Genomic DNA, 27,771 nt, shown 5'->3' on the forward strand with positions numbered 1-27,771 from the left:
ATTTAAAATATATATAAATAATTTAATTAAAAAGAGTTTCAAGAACCAAGGTACTAATTACTTAAAGTGCATCATGTCCTAAGGATTTACTGCTTTCCATTCCTGTCATTAGTGGCAGTCATTTTCTGTAAAGTTGCCTTGAACACAGATTTTGTGAGTCCAATGTTAGCACCACTGTAATCAGGGGAAATGCAGGGTTAGGTTCCTGAGAGAGTCCGGTCACGTTTTCGTCAACCGATCAAAACAGAATCTTCTTGGATGGGTGCTTGTGTTCGAAGACATCTTCTTTAACACACGTTGTTGACACATTAACACTGAACTCCCTGCCAATAGCCCTCTGACTCAGGCCTGAACAACGCTTATCTAATACACGTATTCTCATGCTTCTCGTTGCTCTGCGCGTCCGTGAATGACCACAAGAACACAGGGAGAATTGATTTTAGGGCTACAGATAAGTTTTAGCAAGTGGGCAGATCTGCAAATACGGAATCCCCAAATGATGAGAATCAACTGTATATTTGACAATGCTTTTGGGGTCATTTCCCTTTACTGTATCTTTTTTGGTGGAAACATAACCCTGTGCTACTGGGTACCTCTTTCTAACTCCTGCGAGTGGGGATGTCACTCTGTTGTTTGAAATTGACCACGTGGGGGTATTTACACCATGGAAACTGACAAATGCTTTAAAGAGAGGACTGACTTGCTGATTGTCTAGATTTAAGAAGGACATGGGGAAAATGTTAATAATGCAGATTAAACTTAAAGTGGTACCATGTCTGGAACCACTACATGGAGAATAGCACAGAAAATTGAGGAAATACTCTCTGAGTAGTCAAATACTATTATCTGCTTCAGCAAAGAAGTCACTCGGTGATTGATGAACGAGTGAAGTTCTGACGTGTGTCTTCCTCATTTGTTTCATGTTAATCATTAATGTAAAAAAAAATCAACAGATGTTCATGTCAGAACTACAACTTTTTTGTCAACCGCAACAGGATGGCTCTGACAAAAATCAACAAAAGCATTCAGTGGTAATCAAGTGTCAAATGGAATTTACGGTTAGGTATTTTACTATGATTTGCAAGTTGCGGCCTACATATCCTTTATCAGAACCATTTGTGACTTTAAATGCATTCATTTTAAGCTGCATTCATTAAACTCATTTAAAATGCATTCATTAAACTGGTTGTTTAAGCAACATCCCACTGATCCTAGTTAGTGTGGCCTCACTTACTTAACCCCCAAGCCTTAATTTATTCAGATGTAAAACAAAGAATGAACATCACTTCCTCCCAAGAATTTGAGAATTGAATGCATGATTGTTTCTGATATGGTTTTTAGCATAGAGACGCAACAAAACGTTCGTCCCCAGCTCCTTACTCACCTTGTCTGGAGGACAGAACCGGTGTCTGAGGCATTCCTGTGCACACACCCAAGCCATGTTCGCAGAGCTGGCCCTGGACCGCCTTCTGTCTTCTCCTTAACAGGCTCACCGCTAGGTGGCAGAAGTAAGATGCCTTTGATGGCTTCAGATCTTCAGACAGTATAATTGACTCGTAATAATGAGACGTGTTTTACTCTTAGGGGCCTAGAAGGTACATAAATGAAATGTTTAAATCCGTAGTCATAGTGCTCTGTCTAGACAGTTCCAGTCTGGTAATCACTGGGGGTACCCTGAGCAAAGACCTCATCCTCTGATCCTCTTTTCAGACAAGGGTAAAACAGGTTAAGAGTCACCTCTGGCAGAACCAGTTTTCTTCTGGCCAACCCACCACTGCCTTGTCTTCCTAGGCACATAATGTCTTGTGACCTCGTGCTAGTTACTCCATACTTTCCATAACCATGGCCAACCCAGGTATGTCCTGCCTGATAAAGAGGAGGCAGAAAAGCCCCTCTCCCTCCAAACGTCCCACCAGATCTCCCATAATCAGTTCTGACAGATAAACGTGTTACCTACTTTTCATAGGTAATACGCATGGTAAATGAGGCTATTCTGGAAACTGATGCTTTAAGGAGACGATTGCATTAGTAGCAACCTTCGGCAGGGCTGTTACCTACTTTTCATAGGTAATACGCATGGTAAATGAGGCTATTCTGGAAACTGATGCTTTAAGGAGATGATTGCATTAGTAGCAACCTTCGGCAGGGCTGTAAAGGGTTGAGAGTCTCCTAGTCATCTACGTCTGCCCCAGGGTATTCTTGGAGAGGCCACTTGCTTTTCCTTTGGAAGGCAATAGAAAAATGGCCTTTATCAGTGAAGTCTGCATGGGCTTACCTGCCAACTGGTGAGAATAGTTACCCCCAACTTAACAGTCCCTCACTTGTTAAACCACAGACTCCTATTCATTTATTTATTCTTATTTTTTTTATTATTTAAGTTTATTTATTTATTTTGAGAGAGATAGAGAGAGAGAGAGAGAGGCAGAGGGACAGAGAGGAGAGGGAGAGAGAGAATACCAAGCAGGCACCATGCTTTCGGCGCAGAGCCCAATGCGGGGTGTGATCTCACAAATCTGCAGATCATGACCTAAGCCTAAATCAAGAGTCTGACGTTTAACCAACTGAGCCACCTAGGTGCCCCAGACTCCCATCCATTTAAATGCCCCAACACTTCATGGAATCTCAATTTTTTTTCCTCTTGAAAAGCAAAATATATACAACATTTCAGAAATAAAAAGCAGTTTGATTGGTCTTCTGTCCACGTGGAACTCACAAATAAAGATTTTGTAACGAAGCTGTTACTGTACACGTAGCTAAGCTCAACATGTTCTATGCTCTGATGTCTCCATTAACGATTGTGACTAACAGCTTCACGCAGCTGGGATGGATCTGGTATTTTAATGAAACCTTTTGTAACTATTCCGAGTGGGTCAGTACTGAACATTAAAGAACACACTAGTTTTTTTGTAATGTGCAGGCATTTTTCTCTATCTGAAACACAACAAAATGTCACTTTGTGTTCTAGAGTAAACTAAATAAACACAAGGTGGAATTTAACCTCAGCACAAATTCCTAGGTGTCTACCCCGGAGTGTGTGAACAGAAGTCCAACAACCAGCATGTCAGACCGCCAAAGAACAAGGGGCACATTCGCAATAGCGACTCTGAAACAAATAATGACTCAGAGTGAATGAAAAGGACCACGAGATAGTTTTTTTTTTTTTCTTCAGCATTTATTTTGAATTTTCATTTTTGGATAACCAAGCAGCTCTTTAAGGAGAATGCACAGAAGAGTCATTCTGGCACTTTTGGATAGTACATATGATTTCTGTAATAGTCACATTCACTTGCTCAGTCCATACTCCGTGTCTGGCGAGCAAGTTCAGCCCATAGGATTCCCGAGTTAATACATAACCGTATATACAAACAGCCAATGAAACCATAATGGGGGCTAGTGGCCGAAGGGATGGAGGAGGGCAGGGGGTGTCTAAAGTGTCCTCTAGTCTACCTTAGCTCAACAGAATCCACGTCACATATGGGCACTAGAGAGAGAACACTGCGTTGAAATGAGAATTCAGAGCACAAACGGGCACTTGGCGGCATGCAGCTTAAAGAAAGGGGGTATCATTTAATAACTTTATAAAATTCAGGCAGTTCAATGAAAGGAGTTAAGAAAAGAAACAAACAAGAAGAAGAAGAAAAGGTGAGGGGACTGCTGTTGTCACTGTAAAAAAGGCACTTGGAGTTAATGGGACCAGAATTGAAGGGCTCTCAGCTGATAAAAAACTTCAGTACGATTTCATAACAAGGCTTGGATGTTAAGAGATGACACTCAGGAGTTCGCGAAAGGAGACACGGAAATAAACCACGGAGAAGCGGAACAGATGAAAACCAACGCATAAAATCTTTTACAACCCAATGGTGTGTGTGGTTTTTTTTCTTTTTTAAAGCAAAGCCGAAACGAAACGAGACCTAACCAAAGCAAAACAAAACAAAACACCCAAAAGAATCAAAAACCAAAATTCCCAAAAAAAAACCCCTAAGTGAAACCAAGAGCAGGAAGCAGCGGTGCATAGCTTTCCTTTGAGATAATGCATACCTCGAGACACTAAGTGCTACGCTAATTTCCCAATAATAATGTCACAGGAGCATTATCGTGATAAAATATGGATTCAAGCAATGTGAAAAGAGTCTCATCTGTTCCCAGAACCTGCGGGAGAACTGAGGTTATCAGCAGAGCCGAGCAACATCACTCGCGGTTTCTCAGTGTCTTGGGTTGGGGGGGTGGGGAGGGGAAGTGATGGGGGAGGGGAGGTGATGGGGGAGGGGCGGGGGGGGAGGAGACGCGTCCGAGACGCAGGAGCGACATTCAAACTCTCCCGTTCGGCCGTCTCCCTGGAGGTGAGGCGTCCACGCACGTCATCCGGTAGCTTTAATTCCGCGCTACCACTTACACAGCGAACCGCGAGGCAGCGAGCGTCCGCCGCAAACACGTAAACGCTTCCCTAAGAAAAAGAATTTTTGGCAATTTTAGTGGGTTCCGCCGCCGGGGGGCGCTGTGACGGCTCACTTCATGTTAAACGCCATCAGGGGTCTCTCTTCCCGCTTCTGCCAGGGGCTCTTCTTGTCTTCCCCCTGGTCCTCCTCGTCTTCCTCCTCCTCGTCCTCCTGGGCCGGTCTCCCGGGCTCGGGGCCGGCGGGCGGCTCCGGGGGGGCGTCCGAAGTTCGTTTCGTCGTCTCCTCCCGCAGGCTGGGCAGCTGGCCGCCGCTTCTGCGGCCCGAGCCGTCCAGCAGGCACCGCAGGGCGCTGTCCTCGGGGGTGCAGACGGCGGTGCCGCACTCGCTGCCGCTCTGGTCCAGGTCGTCCAGGTACACGAGCTGCGTGTAGGACGCGCTGTCCGCGGCGCGCGGCTCCTTCTGCGGCCGCTCCTGGACGGCCGGGTGGCCCTGCGCCAGCGACAGGGGGTCTCCTCTTCCCTTCCGGGCCGATTTCGGCTCGTTCATATCCACGCCCGAATCCAGACTGGCGTCGTTGCTTCCGTTCCTTCCGGCTCTTTGGAGATCGATGTAGGAATGTCTGACGTGCGCGTTGGACCTGCCGTCCAGGGAGACGAACCACGCGCGCGGGTGTGGGAGGGGCTTCCCGCCCCCCAGCTCCATCAGAGCCTTCTCGGTCAGGAGCTGGACCTCGCTGTTCATCTGCGCCAAGGCCGCGTCGTTCAGGGAGGCCGGGATGGAGAGGGACTCCGACATGGCCGCGCCCTGCGGGGTCCACTCCCGGGCGCCCGCGTCCTGCAAGTGCTGCTGGGAGATGGCCTGGCAGGACAGGGGCTGCGCCTGGAGCTGGGAGGAGGGGTGCGGGAAGATCCCCGCGTGAGGGCTGGAGAGCTCGGCCTGCAGTCTTTCGATCTCCAGCTGCTGGTCGGCGGGGACCACCAGGGGCTGGCCCACATACGAATGGTCCCCCGGGAGTTTCATATAGTGCGCGGGGATGACCAAGGCAGGTAGGACCTTTCTGTAAACGCTGTCGTTGACCTGGTCAACCGAACTACAGCAGATCAACTGGCCCGGCCGCGGAAAGGACGTGGGTCTCTCCAGGTGGTCCACCGACCGCGACATCATGCACTCGGTGGGCCTGCGGTCCAGCAGCTGGTCCTTCTCGGGAGAGGAAGGCGCGGGGTGCATGTGTTCCTGAAGGGTGAGCTTGCTTCCCGTGGAAATAGGGTTCACGGACGCCTGAGCGTCTCTGTCCTGCTTTTCAAACAAAGGCTGGGACAGCACGGCGTTGTAGCTCCGCCTGTACTCGCTGCTGCCCGGGGACTCGCGGCCTTCTCTTTCCACCGATTTCCGGGACTTTAAGGGGAAAATCTCCACGGATTTACGGTACTCTTTGCCCAACGTCCCGCTTGGTGTCAGGTTATCAAAGGAGATTTGGCTCTTTTCCTCTTCCTTGTGGGAGAGGAGCTCCTCCCGCGAGCTGAATTCTTGGGAGGTACTGTAGGAGAGCTTTAGCATGGGGGTGTGCATGTCCACTTCTCCGCTGGAAGACATCATTTCTAGATGGACCCCGCTCCTCAGCTCCTTTGGGCCGGGGGCGTCCGGGCGGCCGTGGCCGGTGACGGAGAGCGGGCCAGGGAACTCGGACTCCCGACGCGAAAACAGCAAGTTGATGTGAGACATGGAAGTCGACTGATCTCTTTTGGAACTCTCCAGCGCCGCCGGAAGTTGTAGCTTTCTGTGGTGCTGACGAGGCTTCAAGCATTTCCGCCTGCGGTCAGAGATAAAAACCCAGACCCAAAGGTTAAAGATTCTCATAGGGGTATGAAGTTCCAAGCGAGATCCTAATTCCCAGTTTCCACAGGAAGAAACAAAACAACAACTCAGCAGCCAGAAGGCTTCTCCCCCCACACCCGCAGCCTTATTTTGATTCAGAGCAGCACAGTCTGCAGATTTCACCTTCAGGCTTTTAGACCTACAACCGTTATTCGTTCAAAAGGGGTGACCCAAGAGTCGACAGCAAACATTCTCACAAACCGAACAGACGAGGCAGTAAAATAAAGAATTTTAGTTCTGCTCGTTCCTTGAGAATATCGTCCTTCATCAGGGTTTAGGAATATTCTGGACGAATCGTGACAATTGTCAAACTTAAAGAAAAGAAAAAAACCCAACTCCTCCCTGTGAGCAACCTTATTAACAGCATGCCCCCCCCCCCCCACACACACCCTGTTCATTGGTTAGCAATTTTCAGGACAAATGTTCAGTTCTTCAAGACTTTTTTCATGAGACGAAAAAGGACCTCGATTCAGAAAAAGAAAAAAAAAAAGACCTCAATATCAACTCCTGCACAAGACATTCCAAATTAAAAAAGATACTGCTATAAAGGGAAAACTTTACCTGCAGTAATATAAAAGGAGACACAGCAGAACGAGAAGTATGAAAGCCATCCCTCCTAAAATGGCCAAAAGAAACACCGTGTGATACGTGGTAATGTCCTGAGTGGCAACGGGACCTAGAAGGTCATAAAAGGGCATTTTAGATTGCAGAAAAACTTTAAGAGATAAGAGGGATCATTAGCTGAGAGCATAGGTTTTTCCTTCCTCCTCTTTGCTGGTGGGGGGAGAAGGGGCCAGATGCAAATACCCTTTGGATGATGCTTACGGATCACTGTAATTTTGCTCAGTGAAAAGGGATTATAACCACGACCATCGCCGGAGCAGCTGTGGCCGGGAGCAGTGTGATGCCCCAACACTACCTGCAGTGCTAAGCGTCCTTCCTGAGCCCAGAAGAGAGCTGCACTCTAAATACAAGAAAACGGATGCATGATAACATGATGAGACTCTTAGATGAGAGATGGCCTGAGTCTCTGGGGATTTTATACTGTAAGAGAAACAAAAACCCCCCAGGATTTTATTCTCACTTTCCCTGGATAATTCCTACTGTGTAGAGAGCCCTTTGCCTAAATGAACAGTTAAAATGTAGGATATAAAATTGGCTAGGACTTAAAAAAAATCCGCAGCTTATGATGGGCTTTCAAGTGTTTCTAAAATGCCTCCCATTTTTAAAAATAAAGGCTTCCTCTACCGTGCCTTTTCAAAATGGCTAACCTCATGTGGTCACAGACCTCCTTCAGAACTTACAGACAAAGTATCAGAGATAAACATACTTTCTTTTTAATTTACGTTAAGAATCCCAAGATGGAGTTTATGTTCAGTACGAATAAGAATCTCTCCTAATGGCACTGACAGCAGATTGACAGCAACAACAAAAATCCCCTAATTATAACATTTGGGGACATACTGGTGTCCAGGCATCGAAGGAAGGGATGTGGTTTTCCATTAGGTCAGATTAGCATCGTTATAATTACTATGCATCACCGTCACCCATTTACTTACTGATCCTTGACATTTTAAGGGATAGATTTCTTAAAGAATCTTTGGAGGCAGATCACTTAAGAGCTAGATAAACCCAAAAAGGCTTACTAGTTTCTGACAATAGTGACATGACTTAAGCTCAGAAAGTTAACAGCATTACTCTCCCAAACATAATTCACTTCAGTGGGGGTGGGTGGAGTTAATATGCCCAAAGTTGGAAAAATTATTGACATCTGTATACTCCCTTCATTGTTCAGAGAAACCTTTTTTTTTTTTTTTAACCCAGAGATAACCCCCATGGACCTAGGAATGCCTTGGCGGGAGTCACCAAAAATCTGGGGTACACAGAAAAATCATTTCCAAATAATTCAAGTTCCGTCCTTTAGGTACTTAAAATATTATTACCTTAACTTCTGCCAATGGAACTCTCTATAAAATTTACAGCTGTACTCAGTTTCCTTCTTAACTAGAGAATTAAAGAAAAAACCCTAACTATTTTCTTGTTGGTTTTGGGCTCACGAAGGCACAGCATCGTTTTAATTTGTTTTAATAAAAGGGATGGCTGTGAGGTTACTAATATATGTGTTTCTACATTAAATGCCACCAGGGGCCCTGTCACGTACACTCCATAGATTTTTGTCTCTTCTTTCACTGCTAGGAAGGGTTGGTGGACCTATACCAAGCTGTTCTTTCTCCCCTCTTTACAGAGCGTCTATTAATCTGTGGCAAGATGGGCAAACTGAGAATCACAGTTGTCTGAAATATATCTAATTTTTTTAATGTTTGTTAATTTTAGAGAGAGGCCAGAGACAGAATGTGAGTGGGAGGAGGGGCAGAGAGAGAGGGAGGCTGCAGGCTCTGAGCTGTTAGCACAGAGCCTAACACGGGGCTCGAACCCATGAACTGTGAGATCATGACCTGAGCCCAAGTCGGTGCTCAACCAACTGAGCCCCTCAGGCACCCCTGAAATGTATCTAAAGTGAAAGTTAACTATAATGCAGGGGCTTTGTGGCCTCTACTTGGGTGCTTCAGGAATTTCTTTTCTTTCCTTCTTTACTCTTACTCATATTCTAGATATCTGTGATTTGGAGACTGAGGCGTTTCTGTACCTGGTTCATGCCTATATTGCTACAAGAATGCGACCACGAAGGGAAACAGAATCTTAAAACACAGATGTGAACTGCACATTTTCATAGCATGGGAATATAAAGTAAATGGGGCAGATTTCTCAGCACCTCCATCAAATCCGTTACTTGTGGAATGTGAGTGTCATTCCAGGAACACTTCCATTGCTAAAATATTTTGGACCCCCTTTATCGAATTGCCTTCATGAACAAAAGGCAGCTTTTAATCATAGCACATTTTTGACCTGGCTCAATTACTTACTTTGTAGATAGGACCTGGATGTGCATGACTATTAGATGTGTCTGAGAAAAATCAAAGGGACCCTCTGAGCATAAAGTTTTGCCACCAGTGAAACGCTTGCAGTGGTACAGATTCTAAAGGTATTTTGAGCAACAGAAGCCATCGTTGGAAAGAATTTTCTGAAGATGACTGTTTTAACAAACAATTCTAGGATGTTCACTGGGATAAATTAGCGTGTATAGGTTAAAGATTTCTTTTAAAGTCATGCTTTAAAAAAATATGAGTTAATTCACATGTCCTAAATGGAGATGACTACTGTTTTAGACAAAGCAACTGGTTGTTTCTGAACCTTTCAAATCAAGCTTTTTGCCCCGAGAAGGCTCCAGTGGTAACTGTGTGTTAGCTGCTCTAAAGTGTGCCCTTCCCCACGTGTTCGCTCACAACAGGCCACAGCTGTTTCAGGAATTAAGGAGGAGGTCTAAACCACCCCTGTGGGCTTTAGATTAGGAATTCCCTATGGCAGCTGTCCGAGCAAAACAGGAGTATATTCAGCACATTATTCTTATCCTAGACGGGAGAGTCGCAACCCGAACTCCCCCACCCCCACAAAATACCTTAGTTCCATCATTTGATTTTCAGACTTTCAACCATTTTTTTTTAAAGTGATCTCTACACCCAGTGTGGGGCTCGAACTCACGGCCGCCGGGTCAAGAGCCACATGCTCTACTGACTGGACCAGCCAGGCGCTCCTTCCACCATTTCTGAGTAACATGAGGTCTCCCCACTGAAGTCATTTTCCAAAGCATACTTAGCCTGAACCCCCAAAGAAATCAAAGCGCATCATCGCAGGTGTTAGCTTAGTGTTACCTGGGTTGGGAGGGGACATGGCTGCCACCCAGTACCCCAGCTGAGGTGCAATGTACGTCCACGTCCGCTGGCTACCTTCCTGGTGCACGAGGCCCAGACCACTCTTCAGCCACGTTCCTGTGGGATGCAGAAAACACTTCATCTGTACACACGCTAAGCCCCTATTTCGGGCTTCCACGTAGTGTACAAGTCACCTTAAATGTCATGTTTGTCTCACATTGGGTAGCCAAGACGGTCCAAATGTCATCTAGGGATTGCGTATACCTTCAAGAGATTCTTTCCAACTTGTTTCAGGGATGAGAGGAACTTTAAGGTTTCCTTGCTTTTCTGATTAATTTATTTTCCACCCCTTTCTCAAATATCTTTCTTCCAAACTCAGATAATTCTACCAGAAAGCTTTGGAGTTTAGAAGTAGAATAAAGGTAGCAAGATAAAGGGTGGGGGGAGTGGAAAGAAGAGGAGGAGGGTTAAGTCCAGCATTGTTTCTACACTTCATTCTCAAGCAAATAAGCAAATTTCCTGTCCCACCCAGATTATACACTGGTTACATCAGAATTACTCTGGAAAGTTCAAAAAAATATATAGACTCCTTGGTCTTATTTTTGCAAATTCTAGCCCAGTAAACCTGGCTTAGGTGAAAATCTTAAAAAGCTTCCAGTTGCTTCTGATGCTGGGAAATATCAGATATGTCGACGTCTGAACAGTCTTTCAGTTATTAGTTGGCAGTTAACATTAACGAGCACCTCCTAGGTACAGGCTGGTCACAGCAGATGTGACTTATACACGTTATAATTCTCACAGCACCGCCACAGAGTAGGACTCGTTTTCTTTTTGGACAACGAACCTGGAGACTGGGAAGCTACGGAACTCTTCTAAGGCCCCTCAGGGGTAGAGAGCAGAGGAGGAGAAGACCTACGCCTGTCTGTCTGTCAGTCCTTGAGGACAGTGCTATTTCTTCTGATCTACCCTGCTGCATTCTCCTATAAACTGTCCTAACAGGTGTAGTCTTTTTCACCTTTTAAGTTTTCCAGACACAGATCCATTGCCCAAAGTTGTTTGGCTGTCGCCTGGCCCACCTGCTTGGCACCTTGCTTTGAGGCCTGTGATGGCGGCCGGCAGCAGAAGACAAAGGGAAAGTGCTGGCCAGGCCCCTGAGCGGGACAGGCACCCACCCAGCCCACCAGTGCGGCCAAGTCACTTTACGGGGCTCCTGCTCTGCCTCGACGCCCACACACTCCACTGCTCAGCCTGCTCCCATAATCCCCCACTTCCTGAAATGGCCATGTGTGTTGCTGTGTCCACTCAAGGCCTAAACGCACCAACTGTGCACCAATCATTCTCCCCTCTGGTCTCCAAATCCTTGCCCTTCCTGTGCACGCACGTCACTGAGGTGTCAACAGTGGATTGTTCTCCCTGGAAGAAAGAAACAATATTTGGCGCTGGTGCTATGGCCTACCAGTTGCCATAGCAACACCGAAATGCAGTGGGTGGAAAGGAGCCCATGGCAAAGCCTCCAGTCTTGCTCACCTCCTCCACTGCTCAGAAAGTGGTTCAACAAAGGCGGAAGAAGGGAGAGGCTAGATGTCTGCAAGTGTCTTGCATTTTCTGACCTTCCCAAGCGACATGCTGCGTCACGGCGGGAAGGGATCTCCATTCCCATTAGACAAGAGGAATTCAAATGGGAAAGTTTCTAAAGTGAGTGTGAAAACAAGGATGCCCAATTCCAATTTATTTGCTGATGAACACCATCCCAGAGATGATTTGGCTACTTAGAGCATCGCTTCATTCTACAGAGCGTTAAAAACAAAACCAAAGGCCCAAAATGGCGTCACTTAGGTGAAGGCCCCAAATCAGAAAACCAAGACTGAAGACCCAACCTAACTGCAGCTTCAATGGCACAGGTGTGTAATCTTTAACCAGACAACATGGAATTTCCAGGTCAGTACTGGGGAATTGACGAACAGATCCCTTCTGTTTCCCTTCGGAGGGCAACCTTGCCCAAACAGTGCACTCCTAATAAAATCCTTTCCACCTTTATTTATGGCCTTCTCCCTGCTTTTACAAACCTTTCTCTTATTTAGCTCTTATCGAGCTCCCCTCCACTGGCTAGATGGGATGCTGCCCAATTCATGAATCATTTAATAAAGTCAATTAGGTATTCAAATTTACTCTGCTAAATTTTGTTTTTTAACAAGAGCTGCTGAGGAAATGGAAACATAGGACATTGACACATTCAGCTAAAGACTTTCTCTGGTAAGAAAGGTTCTCTGAAGGCAGGGAGCTGGCTGTTGGCGACGGGCACCAGTTTTCCACTTGGGGATCCCATGCGGCCGAGCCCCTGACTTCCACACCCCACCCCATGCCCCGTGGCTCTGTCCCCACAACACGGCCCTGCCAGGATCTTCACCTCAGCCAGGAGGCGGCCTGCACTCTTTGGTCCACGATTTTCTCCAGGATGGATTCTTGAGTCGATGCTCTTCAAATGGAGTGGATATCAGGTTAGGCTGGAGGGACCCACAAGGAAGGACCGGAGGCTCACGGGTCCTAACTGCTGCTCATTCAAACCACCTAGCCTGACCGCTAAGTTGCTTCTGCCTTCTACAACTCAAGCACATCAAATGCAGAAACACTTCTAAAATCCCTCCAAGCTATACCCCACTCCCCAGTCCAGCCCGGAGGGCCCCCGTCTGGCAGCAGTGGTGGTGATGGCGGCAACAGCCAGCAAGGCCAGTGACTGGAGAATGCGCTTTGGGAGCAGAGGGAGGGTAGAGGAGGCTTCTGGATGAGTCAGGTTTTGAAGAACAGGCAGCCACTGTCAGCAGGGGGTGGAGAGGGCGGCGGGAGAATGAGGAGGAAATAGCGTGCAGGAAGGCACACATGGTAGTGGGCTTGGAAGATGCTTGGGATGGGATGGAGGTGGGGGTTGGGGGGGGTGCAGAAGGGATGGGCAGGAATGGAGTTTACTGTCTGTCCGGGAAGGGCTCAGAAGGGATTCCAGTGCCATTAACAATGGCATGGAGGTTTCTCAAAAAGTTAACAATAGAACTACTCTATGATCCAGTAATTGTACTACTGGGATATTTACTCCCAAAAAACAGAAAAAACACTATTTCAAAGTGATACACACATCCCTGTTTATTGCAGCTTTATTTATAATAGGCAAGATATGGAGGGAGCCCAAGCGTTCATCAGTAGATGCATGGATAAAGAGGAAGTGATATATACACAATGGAATATTACTCAGCCATTAAGAAGAATGAAATCTTGCCATCTGCAACAACATGGATGGAGCCAGACAGTATTAGGCTAAGGGAAATATGACAGTCAGAAAAAGACAAATATCATATGATTTCACTCACATGTGGAATTTAAGAACCAAAACAAATGAGCAAAGGAAATAAGAGAGAGAGACAAACCAAGAAACAGATTCTTTTTTTCTTTCTCATTTTATTTTAGAGAGCGAGCACATGAACAGGGGAGAGGGGCAGAGGGAGAGAGAGAGAATCTGAAGAGCCTCCACACTCAGTGCAGAGCCAGACACAGGGCTCAATCTCATGACACTGGGATCATGACCTGAGCCAAAATCAAGAATTGGATGCTCAGTGGACTGAGCCACCCAGGCACTCCAAGAAACAGACTCTTAAATATGGAGAATAAACTGCTGGTTACCAGAGGGGAGGTGGGTGGGGGGATGGGTTAAATAAGTGATGGGGGTTAAGGGGTACATTTGTGATAAGCACTGGGTGATGTATGAAAGTGCTGAATCACCATATTGTACCCCAGAAACTAATATAACATTGTATGTTAACTAACTGGAATTAAAATAAAGAACTTAATAAAAAAGAAGAAAAAAATGGAGGCCACTGGGCCCTGTCAGTGGAGGCCACAGTGTGGTCAGAACTCTCCTCCCCACATGCCCCTCCCCATCCCGGCAGCCCCGTAGCTCCTTCAATGTCAGCTCACACAGTGTACACTTCACCCAAGTCTGTGGCTTTCTGGGAACTGCTGCTCTAATCTCACAGGGTCTTCTTGTCTTCTTTCCTTCCTTCCTTCCTTCCTTCCTTCCTTCCTCACTCCTTTCCTTCAACATTTATTTATATTTGAGAGGAGGGGGAGGGGCAGTGAGAGGAAGACAGAGGACCTGAAGCGGGCTCCTCGCTGTGAGCACAGAGCCCAAGGTGGGGCACGAACTCATGAACCGTGAGATCATGATCTGAGCCAGGATCAAGAGCCAGCCACTTAACTGACTGAGCCACCCACACGCCCATCACGTGGTTTTTCTCTCTTCCAGAAATCTACCCATCTTTCAAGATTCAGGTCACGCCATGTGCTTGTCCGGAGTCCCTCCAGAACTCAAGGCTCTTCCTGGTCTTGACCCTCCTGGGACATGTGTTGTTGCATTTCTTTTCCAAATCACATGTTGCCTCAGCTGCTAATGTCTTGCCTCCTCTATCAGACTGTAGGCTCTGCGAGTTTGGGCCCCGGTCCTGTATTCCTTTTGTCTTCTCCGCACCAAGAAATCTCCTTGGCGTAGAAGTTGAATAGTACTTGAGAATGAGCGAAAGCCCAACATGCAGCCCAAAAAGCAGTGTCAGATGACCTTCTGTGAAAAGGTGGGTGTGGGCCACGGGAAAGCGATCCTTACAGAAGTGTGGTTAAATTCCAACTTAAGGGGACACAGCCAGCTGGGAAAGAGGCATTTATTTTGGCCTAAGTGTCCTGCAAAGCGTACACGCCTTCAGTGACTAAAGGCTGACACTATCTCAGGATTCAACAATCATGCTGTTATTGGCAAAAGCCGTTTCCGAACTTTCTGTGTTTTGTGGGAGGAAGCAAGCTGTGGGGGACTGAAGAATCGACGGATTGTGCGCTGGGACACGTGCTTCTCATTAGTGTGAGGCCCTGGGGCCGCGGGATGAGGACGACTTCCCCGCCTGCGGAGCCGCACACCCAGGAAGAGATTCTAGTGCTCACCAGCAGGGAGCCGGGGCTACTGGACAGCCAAACAAACAGACCTCTGTCAAGTCCCTTCTGTTCAGTGAGGCCACAGGAGCTCAGCCCCTGCGACCTGCTGGGGGTCCCTCCAAGCCGGGGATGGGGGGGTGGTGTCTCAGGCACTGCTCAGACAGAATCTGGAGGGCCGGGTTGCTCCTGCGGTGTGGACAGGGGACAGCTCCAGCTGCCTGTTCTCCACCCTGCCTGCCTGCCTCCGGACAGCCCTGGGCCGGCATAAGTGCACGAAGGGCTGCCCTGGTGAAGCTTGGCTCCTCTGTGGTCTAGACACAGAGAAGCCTCTAATGTCCTAAAAGCAGCCCAGCACGGCTGCTTCCTTAGACCCACATCACGCCTGTGCTTCTCTTTGTCTTTGCTCCAGCCTCTTCCCTCCAGCCTCTTCCCATCACCTCCCATGGAGGACTTGCTAGACTCTCTCAGGATTCTCTCCATAAGTGGACAGTCGAGGCAGCCGCTGAGCCATGCAGCTGGTCAGGGCAGGTCACCTGGTGATGGTGTGCAGGCAGGCACCTGCGATTTCTCAGGTCCCACCCCACTGGCTCAGCCAGGCGGCCACCTTCTCCACACACAGCTGCTAATGCCCCGAGCAGCTGGCCAGCTGTTTAGTGGGTCTGCTGGGAGCAGGCTGGTGGCTCTGTGCGCCTCTGCTGTGACGGAGGTCTGTGGTGCATTTAGCACTGGGGACTCTGGGTGAAGCTTATATAGCTACCCCTCTGGCGTCACCAGGGAATGAAATTCTGCATTACTGAAACTTCCAGGTCAATAGTTTTCAAATAGTTTTCTAAAGCATTTGAACTTTCGCCCTTTAATGAAATCTTACGCAGAGATCAATATATATATAAAAGGTAGAAGGTAAGTTTTCTGCGTGAAGGTGAAGAGAACCCCCCCCCCAACACTGGCCACCGTGACGACCCCAGGACATCTCCTGAAAAGGGTCTGGAAGCTCTTCTTCTATACAACTTGGGTTTCATTTGCCAAAATTTGAAATGGAAGTTTTTTTTTTTTTTTAATTTTTTTTTTTTAATGTTTTATTTATTTCTAGGAGAGAGAGAGAGAGAGACAGCATGAGCAGGGGAGGGTCAGAGAGAGAGGGAGTCACAGACTCTGAAACAGGCTCCAGGCTCTGAGCTGGCAGTCAGCACAGAGCCCGACGCGGGGCTCAAACCCACAAACCGCGAGATCAAGACCTAAGCGAAAGTCGGACGCTTAACCGACTAAGCTACCCAGGCGCCCATTTATTTATTTTTGATATATAAAGAAAGACAGATTGCAAGCAGGGAAGGGGCAGAGAGAGAGGGAGACCCAGAATCTGAAGCAGGTTCCAGGCTCTGAGCTGTCAGCACAGAGCCTGCTGCGGGGCTCGAACTCACGAACTGCAAGATCATGACCTGAGCTGAAGTCAGACGCTCAACCGAGCCACCCACGCACCCCTAAAAAAAATTTTTTTTTAAAAAACATTGATGCTCTTAGTTCCCTGCTGAGGACTGTGCTTGCTTGCTCTTACGTTAGATACACCCTCCCATACCCAGGTCTGCTGTCCCTTCCTCCCCCTCTTTCCTTCCCCCCCTCTCCTGGTTCCTTCTTCCCTTCCTCCTTCCCTCCCTTCCTAAATGCTTTCAGCGTTTGTGTTTCCCTCACCACCAAGATCCCCAGCGTCTATACCAGGGCAGTCTGCTATCCAGAACTAGATGACCCACTTTATCAAAATCATGTCCAAGTAATGTCCACAGGCAGTTTGAGGCTCCGGGGAACCACACCAGTTATCCAACAGTGGTGTTCTGAATCTAAGTTCAGTATTTCTTTCCTTCAACACTACACCTTCAGATCAGTTTTTGTCTGAATTTTCATTTTCTAGAGTTAAACCTTGCACAACAGAAAGCTTGGAAGGTATTTTCAAGAATAAATACTTGGTTGAAAAAGTCATCCTAATCTTTCAAAAATGAGTTCGTTATGTATTCGGCTGGCACGGTTCATTGTACATAAAGTACCACGAGTTCTTAATTTGGAAGCTATGCTTAACCACAAAGATTATTACACCAGTAATTGACAGGCAGAAAAAGACATGCCTTTCACTGGTCTGTAAGATCTGATGGGCTCTCTTAGCAATCACCCAGGGCGCCTTCTTGCTAGGTTACCGAGCAGTAATGAAATCAGCCTTTATTTGCAAAATCTAAAGAAAAGTGAGTTAAGGCGTGCCTGGGTGGCTCAGTTGGTCTGACTCTTGATTTCGGCTCAGGTCATGATCTCACAAGCCCCCACATCACAAGGAGCCTGCTTGGGATTTTCTCCCTCTCTCTCTCTCTGCCCCTCCCATATGCATATGTGTGCCTATTCTCTCTTCCCCTCAAAATAAATGTTTAAAAAAAGACAAGTGAGTTAAAAAGTACAACAAATGGCTACTGAAAGGGAAACGGATCCTAACAGATGAAAAAAGGGCTCAAACCACGTCTAATTTGATTACAACCCGAAGGGCTCAGGCTTCCCTCGTTCTCCTTGCGGGCCACACGTAGTGTACTCCGCCCGCAAGTCCCTATTGTAGCAGCCACACTAACTCGTCTCAGTATTTGTTGACAAGTGCAAAGCCCTAATATCAGGTCTGCACCTTGTGCATTAGGTAGTGCACACGGGACACAAGTCACTGCACTTATGGGGAGGTACTGTCAGACCTCAGAACCCGGGGCAGAAGAAAGCCCAGCATACAAAGGGCCAACTGACTGCATGGACAGCTTCCCCAGCATAACATAACCCTGAACGTGAATTCCAGCTCCGCCACTGTGTGAACTTGGGCGTGCTGAGGATGGCACAGCAGAGGGGCCTGAAGGGCGCTGGTGAGATCCGTCAGCCCTGGAGGCCATCCTGGAGCTGTTTCACGTGGCTTGTGTCGTGGAAAGGAGAAACGGATCATCAGGTATGTGCTTGTAGTTGGGTGTCCTACTTCGTGCAGCTGAGTATTCTAATTGGTCTACTTCTCGTAAAAGAGACTGGAGTGAATTCTACTGGGTCTGTAAGCTGGGACTCATGAAGAAATCCCACAGCCCTTGAGAAAATCCACCTCAGAGAAGTTCTATCAGTCAAAAGGTGAGTATTGAGTATCCACACTGACATAAAGCTGTTTCTACTCCTGTGCCTAAATTTTCACTGTGAGATATTTGGGAACATTTATGATGAGAGGTGGGGACCCATGACTGTCTTGCCTCCCAGCTGCTGGCCACGGCCACTAACCATCTCCTCACTCGACCTATGGTAGCTCGTGCTCAGCCTTCAGCATGGTGTGGGCATTGGCCCTTCTCAGAACAAGCATCTTTTTCTTCCTTTTTTTGGGGAACAATTTCTTAAGAAGTAGGTACCTTTCTGATCCCTAGCAAGTGTTTGCTGCTTACTAACAGTTTTTTTTTTTTTTTTTAAGAGAGAGAGAGAGCACAAGAGGGAGCGAGCATGCAAGCAGGATAAGAAGGGCAAAGGAAGAGGGAGAGAGAATCTTAAGCAGGCTCCACATTCAGTGTGGAGCCCAACGCGGGGCTTAATTCCACAACCCTGGGATCATGACCTGAGCTGGACTCAAGAGTTAGATGCTCAACTGACTGAGCCACCCAGGCGCCCCAATTTTTGCTAGTTTTGATCACAGGGTCTTTCCTGATCCCTGAATATACTGGATTTCTCTAGAATGTAAATCCCTTGCTTTTCAGGGCTTTGATTTGCATTATCTAAGGCTATCACCTCTACTATACTTTTCTGCCAGCTGTGTGTATAGAAGCATCAAAGTCAAAATCTATTTTACTGCATGCTTTTACAGAACTGTGACAAGATCACTTGCTAAAATCAGAGAGTATAACTCCACTGGCCCTAAGTCCACATTTATCAGTGGGGTAGAAAGTCTGATGATGATATTATGGAGTAGCCTTCTTATTTTTTCCAAAATTCAAGTCCATGCCTTTGGGTAGCTATGTTTCCTTCTTGGGGATTATCTTTGCATGAAGTTTGTGTGGGGGGACACATTCCTTATTAATTCCACAGCAAAGTATTTACCTGGTGTCAATTATCCAACCATTCTTGTTGAAAGCAATCAAACTGAGGAGCAAAAGTTATGTACAGATGGTTGGAGTCTTATGGCTTCAGGCAAGTACATTTTGGGACTGATTTAAATAAGAATAAAATTAAGGGCAACTCACTATAACCAAAGAGACCTTCTGTTTGAAGCAAAAATCAGAGATATGCTAAATTATTAGAAATTAAAACAAGAAATGCATCTGTGTTCAGCTACAGTATGTTCCCTGAGTATTTTAGGGTAAGTTTTGAGAAGTAGATTCTTAAAAATAACTTTAATCTAAGCAACTGATTCTTCTTTTTTCCTTTAAGCTTTAGCTGAGCTATCAGAAGACTTACTGAACCAAGTTTTTAGAAAAGTAGGTAAATCATAAAGATTCTGGCAAAGTTACAGAAAGCCCTATGCCTTAAATAGGTAGCCAGAAATATCAGGATACATAATAGGATTAATAAAGTTCAATGAGAGAATTTCGGATTTATAATAGGTATGGATAAATTTCTAGAAAGTAGCTATTTCTATTCAGATACTCTGTGTCAGAGTATAGGCTAATTAGGCTCATATGGAGAGAAATTTTGTTCTTTACTCACTAAATCCAATATCCATCTTGCAATTATATGTCAGAAGGGATTGGATGGGGGGAGCTGCCCAGAACTGTAGAAGGCACAGCCCCTAATCCCCCACATTAGAAAACTCACTCAAAATGAAGGAGAGCATAACAGAGATGTTTACAAACATCTGCACAGATGCGGTAAGGTGCTCCCAACCAGTGCTTGCTCAAGAGCCTGGTACATCGGAGGCCTTATTAAAATGCAGGTTTAGTGGGTCCGTGGTTCTAACGAGCTCCCCACGCTTTGAGTAGCAAAGCTCTAAATTATTTGCACTTTTGGGGGTGTGGTGATTCTTTCAAGGAAACCCCGAAGCCGCTTCCCATAATATTGCCATGGGGCGCCATGGGGTGTTTAAAGCAACTTCAGAAATATTTCTACTCTACTTAAAAAACAATCTGGTCCCATGTCAGACTACTGGCCAGAACAGCAGGTGGCAACCTCCTCAAATGCCTACAGATGCTGTCTTGCCCTCACGGCAGAGCCACCCACAGAACTGGCTGCCGACGTGGCCAAACAGATCCCAACCTTAAGACCTATGTTGACTGTTTTTTCTGTCTGCCTAGAATGTTCCCCTCCCCCAAATATATATCCATTAGGCTCCTAGATGTCTACAGGATCTCAGTTCAAGTGTCACTTCTCTAAAGGCTCTGACCAGCCAAGCATCCTCTCTGACATCACGCTACTTAACAGTTGTACAAAACTTGCATCCTATGAAGCAAACTGGCTCATGGTCTCCTGCATTTAGAACAAAAGCTTCATATCCATAGAGACCTTCCCTGGCTTGGCTCATCATTGCTTTATCCCAAGAGCCTGAAGCAGAGTAAGTACGGCACAAACAAGGTGTTCAATAAATATTCGCTAAAATGAGTGGACGGCTCGACTTTTAAGAAAGAGAAGCCAAGAAAAGAATTCCATGGGAATCTTTCATTTTTAAATGTTGGCAGTAAATTAAAACACAGCAAACAAACAACTGCCCCCGAACCAACTGTATGGGCCAAATTAAACCCACCTGGGAATGGGCTGTTTTGCATTCCCAGATTCAATCCATTATTCTAGTACGCCACATCAAGTCTTGGCATAGAAGAAGGAATGCACAAAAATCTGATCTACTAGAAAAGGGAGGGATCTGGAATCTGAAGGAAATCATGTTTTGCTTCTTTCCTTCTGCACCCCCCGGGGTGCTGTGTGTGTGTGTGTGTGTGTGTGTGTGTGCGCGCGCGCGCGCTGAGTGTGCAGAGTTTTGGCTTCTTTCTTAATAAGAAAGATGGTAGCTCCCCGCCTCCCAGGTTGCTTTGAGAATAGTGGTGAAAAACGTTGTCTTATAGCAATACCCGCGTTGTTAGTGGATAAGCTCAGCTAAGAATGGGTGGGAAAAGAAAAGGCTTTCCCCAAATAATGCTGTGTTTCTTCTCCTTGAACTGAGGCCCACTTCAAACTGCATAGTTGACATGACTGGGCTGCCAGGTACAGCTCTGTCTACATGTCATACTGGAGAGCAAGCAAGGTGCTTCTGTAGATACCTCTAATGAAGCACATTCTATGTGTGCGTCCTGTGTATGTATGTGCACGTGTGTAAAAACAAGCAATTTTAAATATTAAAAATTTTTTTGATGTGTATTTTTGAGAGAGACAGAGACAGAGACAGAGAGACAGAGCACAAGTGGAGGAGGGGGCAGAGAGATGGAGACACAGAATCAGAAGCAGGCTCTAGGCTCTGAGCTGTCAGCACATAGCCCAGCACGGGGCTTGAACTCAGGAACTGCAAGATCATGACTTGAGCCAAAGTCTGATGCTTATCCAATGGAGCCACCCAGGTGCCTGGATACAAACAATTTTAACAGGCTGATTCAAGATAAGGGGCAAAAAGAATCAACATAGTAAGGATATCATCTACACCCGGTAATGTGCTAGGTGCTTTATGGACATAATCGCTTTTCAGTCTTCTACAACCTTAAAAGGTAGGTATTCTAAATCTTATATCTGAGACTGAAGACTCTAGGCTCAGAGAAGTGAGTGATTTGCCCAAGGACAGGCTCACCCCTAACATCTGCAGAACTCAAGATAAGACTATAAATGGATGTCCATTACAACATATCTAAGTATTTAAAAGTTACGGAGCAAGTGATCGTGTGGTTAAATAAAAGTGTCCTACTCTCCCAACCGTAACTTTATACAACCTAAAGGCTAGGGCTGAATGTAGAATTCTTCAGTGCTTTAAAGAGTGCATTCTAGAACGAACAGCATGAGGAGAGTTGGTCTGTGGCCTATCCGCCTTCCCAACTCACACTCCGCCTCATGACCATGGATGTGGACTCCCAACTCCATGTCCAAGCTCATGCCCCAGCCAGCAGCCACTCCTTGGCCACCCCTCTGACCTGAGGATATGTACCTGGCATGTGTAGATGGGCAGAGAGGTCTGCCTCTGGGAAAAGGGCATGGGGTAGAGTGCCTGGAAATCAGCTTACATCTGGGATCTAGGGCACCTGGGGGGTCTTCTAGAATGGGGTCTCAGATTCCAGGTGGCCACATCCTTTTGGGTCAGTAGATGCCTTATCCCATGGGGAGAGGGCATAGCTGGATGAGGTCCAGAGTGAGGTCCTGTAAAGTGGGGGGCTTAGAGCAGCCGTCCCTCTTGCTCAGCCCAAGGGTGGTACAGCCCAAGGGGCAGAGACACAATTCTACCAAGAGGTAGAATTTTATTCCAAAAGTTAAAACGGCCTATCTAAAAGGTTTTCTCAGGAATGCATATATTTCCAAGATTAAATCTATGGCTTGTTGATGAAGCTTTGCGTAAAGTAGATACCAGGGCAGGACTATCTTTCCTTCTGATGATTTCCAGACCAGACTAAGGTACACAATGAATTTAGAAGGGGAATAAAATTCTTATGCAATGTGTTCAACTTGTTTAAAAAATTATGTGTTGGGGAACCTGGGTGAGCTCAGTCGGTCATGCACCCAACTCTTGATTTCAGTTCAGGTCAGGGTCTTACAGTTTGTGAGTTTGAGCCTCGCATCGAGCTCTGCACTGGCAGTGTGGAGCCTGCTTGAGATTCTCTCTCTCTCTCCTCTCTCTCTGGCCCTCCCCCAGCTTATGCATGAGCTCTCTCTCTCTCTCTCTCAAAATAAATAAATAAATAAAATTATGTGTTAAATATGTCCTAATATAAAAGAGTATAGCTCATATAAAAATATAAAATCAAAATGAGTTTATAAAAGAAATAGAAGCAGGCTATCACTTGCCACATGAACATGACTGTGAAGGGTGAGGCTTCTCTTGAGCGTGGTATGCCAATGATTGGCTACCTTTTTCTAGCTCAAGTTGCCGAGAAATTTTCCTCTGTGAACATACTTTAAAATATTTTTCCTTAATATGGTGGGGTCCTTGATGTATGGCAGCTACTCTGGTTCCATTTTCTCTCAGTGATTCTATCCTACCCAATAGTCTATTCATACGTATACATCCAGGCAATGAGAGTATCTGATGGCCCTTAAATTCTATACTGAATCCTGATGATGCAGAGTATTTTTCATGTGGCGTTGTACAAGATTATCATCAAAACCCAAACCTGAGATTTTAAAATCCTTGCGGACAATTCCCATACCCAAGAGAAGCTCTCTGGGCCAATAGGTTCCAGTTTGAAAAATCTAGATTCTTACTCAGGAAAGCCTGGACATCGGGCTCCTGGTCCCTCCCCAGTCCTCCTCCTAGGTGTCCTCACTCGTGACGTGGGGACAAGAGCATGAGGTGCTGTCAAGACCCAGGGCATGGAGCTGCGAGCAGGAAGAGCAGGGCTGGGCTGAAGTTCAGACACCAGGCAGCTGGCCGGACTTGTGCCCTGGGCAAACAGTTGCTCGGCACAGCAGGGGACTTACTCTTGCTTTGCTCAAATAAAAAAGCGTTACCTATTCTAGACTTCTAGAGTTATTTGGGAATAGGGAAACAGCAATGCCATTCAAAACATGGACCAACTGGTGGAAATAGGAAATAGGGGTACCAACCAATCGGGATGGATACTGGGGGCTACCAGCTACACGGTGCCTTGGCTGAGAGTGGATAGTAAAGACGCTAGGACTTCACTGTACCGGTCCCTCTTCCTTGTATCATGCTTCACCCAAGATGCACAAACTAAATATGGGCTCCACGACAGCAGTGATGACTATAATAATAATGGCGAACATGCACAGAGCTCTTTACTGAGTACCAGTTGCTGTTTCCATTTCATGGCCCAGGGATGTTAAAGGACTTGCTCAACATCACAACTAGTAACTTAGTTGGTTACTAGGAGGAACCAGTGTCCAAGTCCCAGCTGTCTCAATTGCTGGGCTTCATGTTGCCTATAACCTGTAGACTCCTGATACATATTGTACTACCAATGTAATATTCTATCACAAAGACCTTTCCTGAGTATCCAATGGAAAAAAAGACAGCCTCTTTAACAGATGGTGCTGGGAGAACTGGGCAGCAACGTGCAAAAGAATGAAACTAGATCATTTTCTCACACCATACACAAAAATAAACTCAAAATGGATGAAGGACCTGAATGTGAGACAGGAAACCACCAAAACCCTAGAGGAAAGCAGGAAGCAACCTCCTTGACCTCAACTGCAGCAATTTCTTACTTGACACATCCCCAAAGGCAAGGGAATCAAGAGCAAAATGAACTACTGGGACCTCATCAAGATAAAAAGCTTCTGCACACGGCAAAGGAAACAATCCATAAAACTAATAGGCAACTGACAGAATGGGAAAAGATAGTTGCAAATGACATATCAGATAAAGGGCTAGTATCCAAAATCTCTAAGGAACTCACCAAATTCCACACCTGAAAAACAAACAACCCAGTGAAGAAATGGGCAGAAGATATGAACAGACACTTCTCCAAAGAGGACATCCAGGTGGCCAACAGACACATGAAATGATGCTCAGCGTCCCCCCTCATCAGGGAAATACAAATCAAAACCACACTGAGATACCACCTCATGCCGGTCAGAGTGGCTAAAAGAGCAAATCAGGAGATCTAGATGCTGGTGAGGATGTGGAGAAACGGGCACCCCACTACACTGTTGGTGGGAATGGAAATGGGTGCAGCCCCTCTGGAAAACAGTGTGGAGGTTCTTCAAAAAATTATCAATAGAACTCTCCTATGACCCAGCAATAGCACTGCTAAGAATTTACCCAAGGGATACAGGGGTGCTGATGCATAGGAGCACATGTACCCCAATGTTCATAGCAGCACTCTCAACAATAGCCAAAACATGAAAAGAACCTAAGTGTCTATCAACTAATGAATGGATCAAGAAGATATGGTTTATCTACACAGTGGAATACTACATGGCAATGAGAAAGAATGAAATCTGGCCATGTGTAGCAACGTGGATGGAACTTGAGGGTGTTATACTGAGTGGAGTAAGTCAGGCAGAGAAGGACAGATACCATATGCTTGCACGTATAGGAGGATTAGGAGGAACTTAACGAAGGACCGTGGGGGAGAAGAAGGGCAAAAATAGTGGGGGAGAGGGAGGGAGGCAAACCATGAGAGACTCTTGAATGCTGAGAACAAACTGAGGACTGATGGGGTGGTGGAGAGGGGGAGGGGGTGATGGGCATGGAGGAGGGCTCTTGTTGGGATGAGCACTGGGTATTATACAGAAACCAACTCGACAATAAACTATGAAAGAAATAAAAAAAGACCTTTCCCTTTGGGGCACCTGAGTGGTTCAGTTGGTTAAGCATCTGACTCTTGGTTTTGGCTCAGATCACGGTCTCATGGTTTGTGGGACCAAGCCCCACATCAGGCTCTACACTGACAGTGTGGAGGCTGCTTCAGATTCGCTCTCTCTGCCCCTTCCCTGCTCATGCACACATTCACTCAAAATGAATGAATGAATGAATGAATGAATGAATACCTTTCACTTTAATTATCCATTTCAACGGAGATAACTGAAAACAGAAGACATTTTAAAATTATTTGGTTTTGGGGACAACTGGGTGGCTCAGTCAGCTAGGCATCTAAATTCAGCTTACGTCACTATCTCGAGGTTCTCAAGTTCGAGCCCCGTGTGGGGCTCTGTGCTGACAGCTCAGAGTCTGGAGCCTGCTTTGGATTCTGTGTGTGTCTCTCTCTGTCCCTCCCCTGCTTGCACTCTGTCTCTCTCTCTCAAAAATAAACATTAAAAACCATTTTAAAAAAATTATTCGGTTTTGAAGTAAAATATGAGAGCTCCACCATCCTATTCTTCACCCAGGCTGATCTTAGAATGAGCATGTTAGATGCTATGCTTGGAACGCAGGCCAAGAGGCAGCGAAGCACGGAGGCTTAGAAGTTTCTAGGTGTTGGGGGCGCTGGCAGGGGACACAAATTTGCCCCAGATAATCCGCAACATGCATATTCCCTAAGCAGGAATGAGAGGTCGACAGTAAGACATTTCCTTTCCGGGGGAACACACTGATCTGTACCACACTCTAAGACCACAAAGGGCAACTGTCATTTGTAAAGCCTGCCCCAAACAGTTTTGGTTAAACTCAAGCACGGGAGCTTCTAGTTCTGTAGATAAAACGACACTTTAGGAAGATTAAGTCTGGAAGAATAAGAGTTCAAAACAAAAATGGTCCCCAAACCATAACTACAATATAGTTGATGTGATGGCATTATTCTCTGAAAATTCTCATTTTGGAGCCATGGGGGGTGAAAGACACAAAAGGCTTAATGATTCCTAGGAATGGATTGATATCACAAGAATGTATTTTTTTTTGAGTTGCTAGGAGACACTGAAAAACAAATGTCCATGTTCTGAGATCACTGTGTATCCGTTCTCCCCACGGGCAACAGTGCATGTGTTGCTGGCCTGACTGCACTCCCCTTGGACAACGGGATCAGGGCTTCCCAACTGTGATGCTAATGGTCTGTATCAGCAAAAAGAGGCCCATCTGTGTCTCAAAAACACACCAGTTCGTTGGCCACGTGGCAGCCGAGATTTCCAGTAACCTGAAGTTTTCACTGGATTGCCACCATTTTCCCAAATGAAGTCCTATTCTTCCCACCAGTGCTTTTCTACCCTTTGCATCATTTCATCCTACTTTCTTTGCAGGTAAATTACCTTGGTATCTCCTACATATCTAAAAGAATGCTGAACTGACTTTTATGGGCAATTTTAACATGTGGGAAAGTGGAGACTCTTTCCCTGAGAGCTCTTTGTTTCAAAGAAGTAGGCTTCATGGCCAGAAGACCATTTCAGGTAATCTTTCTCAGGGATATACTAACATTACACTTAAGATGGATCAGTCTTCTTTGTACTACCCTTAACTACAGAGTCTGTTCTTTCTGAAAGAATAAGGGACGGTATGTATGGTTCTAAAATGAATACAACACATGTAATTACTAGAAACACAAACTCCCCTCTTTTGTTCTAACTTTGGCCCACCCCACGTAATATAGTCCATCCTTGTACTTCAGTCACGACATCTTAGTAGGTGATAGATCACCTCCCCCTCCTGACGTGTTGCTCAGGATATAGAGAGAAAAAGATAAGGCAGTAATATTATTTTCATCTTTTGAAAGTTCTAAACAGAATTTAGTGCTTTAAGAACTCCCACCCCTTCCTATTCCCCCAAAAAACATTGCAATGAAGTGGAAAAACAGCCAGATCTACATTTTAAATGAAGCCTCACCTTCAAGGGCGGGCTGGCCGTGACTTACCTAAACGGACTAGTTCAAAGAGTGCACCATCATCAGTAATGCTCGCCATCTGAGGTGGAGACAAACCCACTACAGGCCAGTTATGAGTGGGGATCCTGAGCGCCTGACACACATGCACCACGCATGATAAGGGGCGCTTCAGTGACCACCATTTCTATAGCAACCCACACACACTCTGCAGGCTGTGTTTTGGGAAGGCAGTTAAAATGGGATTCTACAATGTAGCTCCACTTAGGAGATGCTTTTATTTCTGAGTACGCTCATTAGAATGAGCGTATTCAAAGCCAGTAATCCAAGTTATCTTTAAACAGCAGAAACATATCACCTACAGAATCCGGAATGTTGATTTCTGTGCCAGTCAATGTG

The 27,771-nt window shown here is 46.2% G+C and overlaps 1 protein-coding gene across 1 annotated transcript in view; it reads right to left on the bottom strand.

Moving 5' to 3' along the window:
* Positions 1 to 3,607: 3,607 nt before the first annotated feature.
* FAM171A1 (family with sequence similarity 171 member A1) overlaps positions 3,608 to 27,771 on the bottom strand; it is a 141,143-nt gene continuing 116,979 nt past the window's right edge. The window contains exons 6-8 of the mRNA XM_039240050.1: positions 10,043 to 10,159; positions 6,834 to 6,948; positions 3,608 to 6,207 (exon numbers count right to left, since the gene is read on the bottom strand). Coding sequence (XP_039095981.1) covers positions 4,506 to 6,207; positions 6,834 to 6,948; positions 10,043 to 10,159 — 1,934 coding nt within the window. The 3' untranslated portion in view covers positions 3,608 to 4,505. The remainder of the gene's footprint in view (positions 6,208 to 6,833; positions 6,949 to 10,042; positions 10,160 to 27,771) is intronic.

This window comes from Hyaena hyaena, unplaced genomic scaffold (assembly GCF_003009895.1).
Source record: "Hyaena hyaena isolate Hyena2069 unplaced genomic scaffold, ASM300989v1 scaffold_165, whole genome shotgun sequence".
NCBI lineage: Eukaryota > Metazoa > Chordata > Mammalia > Carnivora > Hyaenidae > Hyaena > Hyaena hyaena.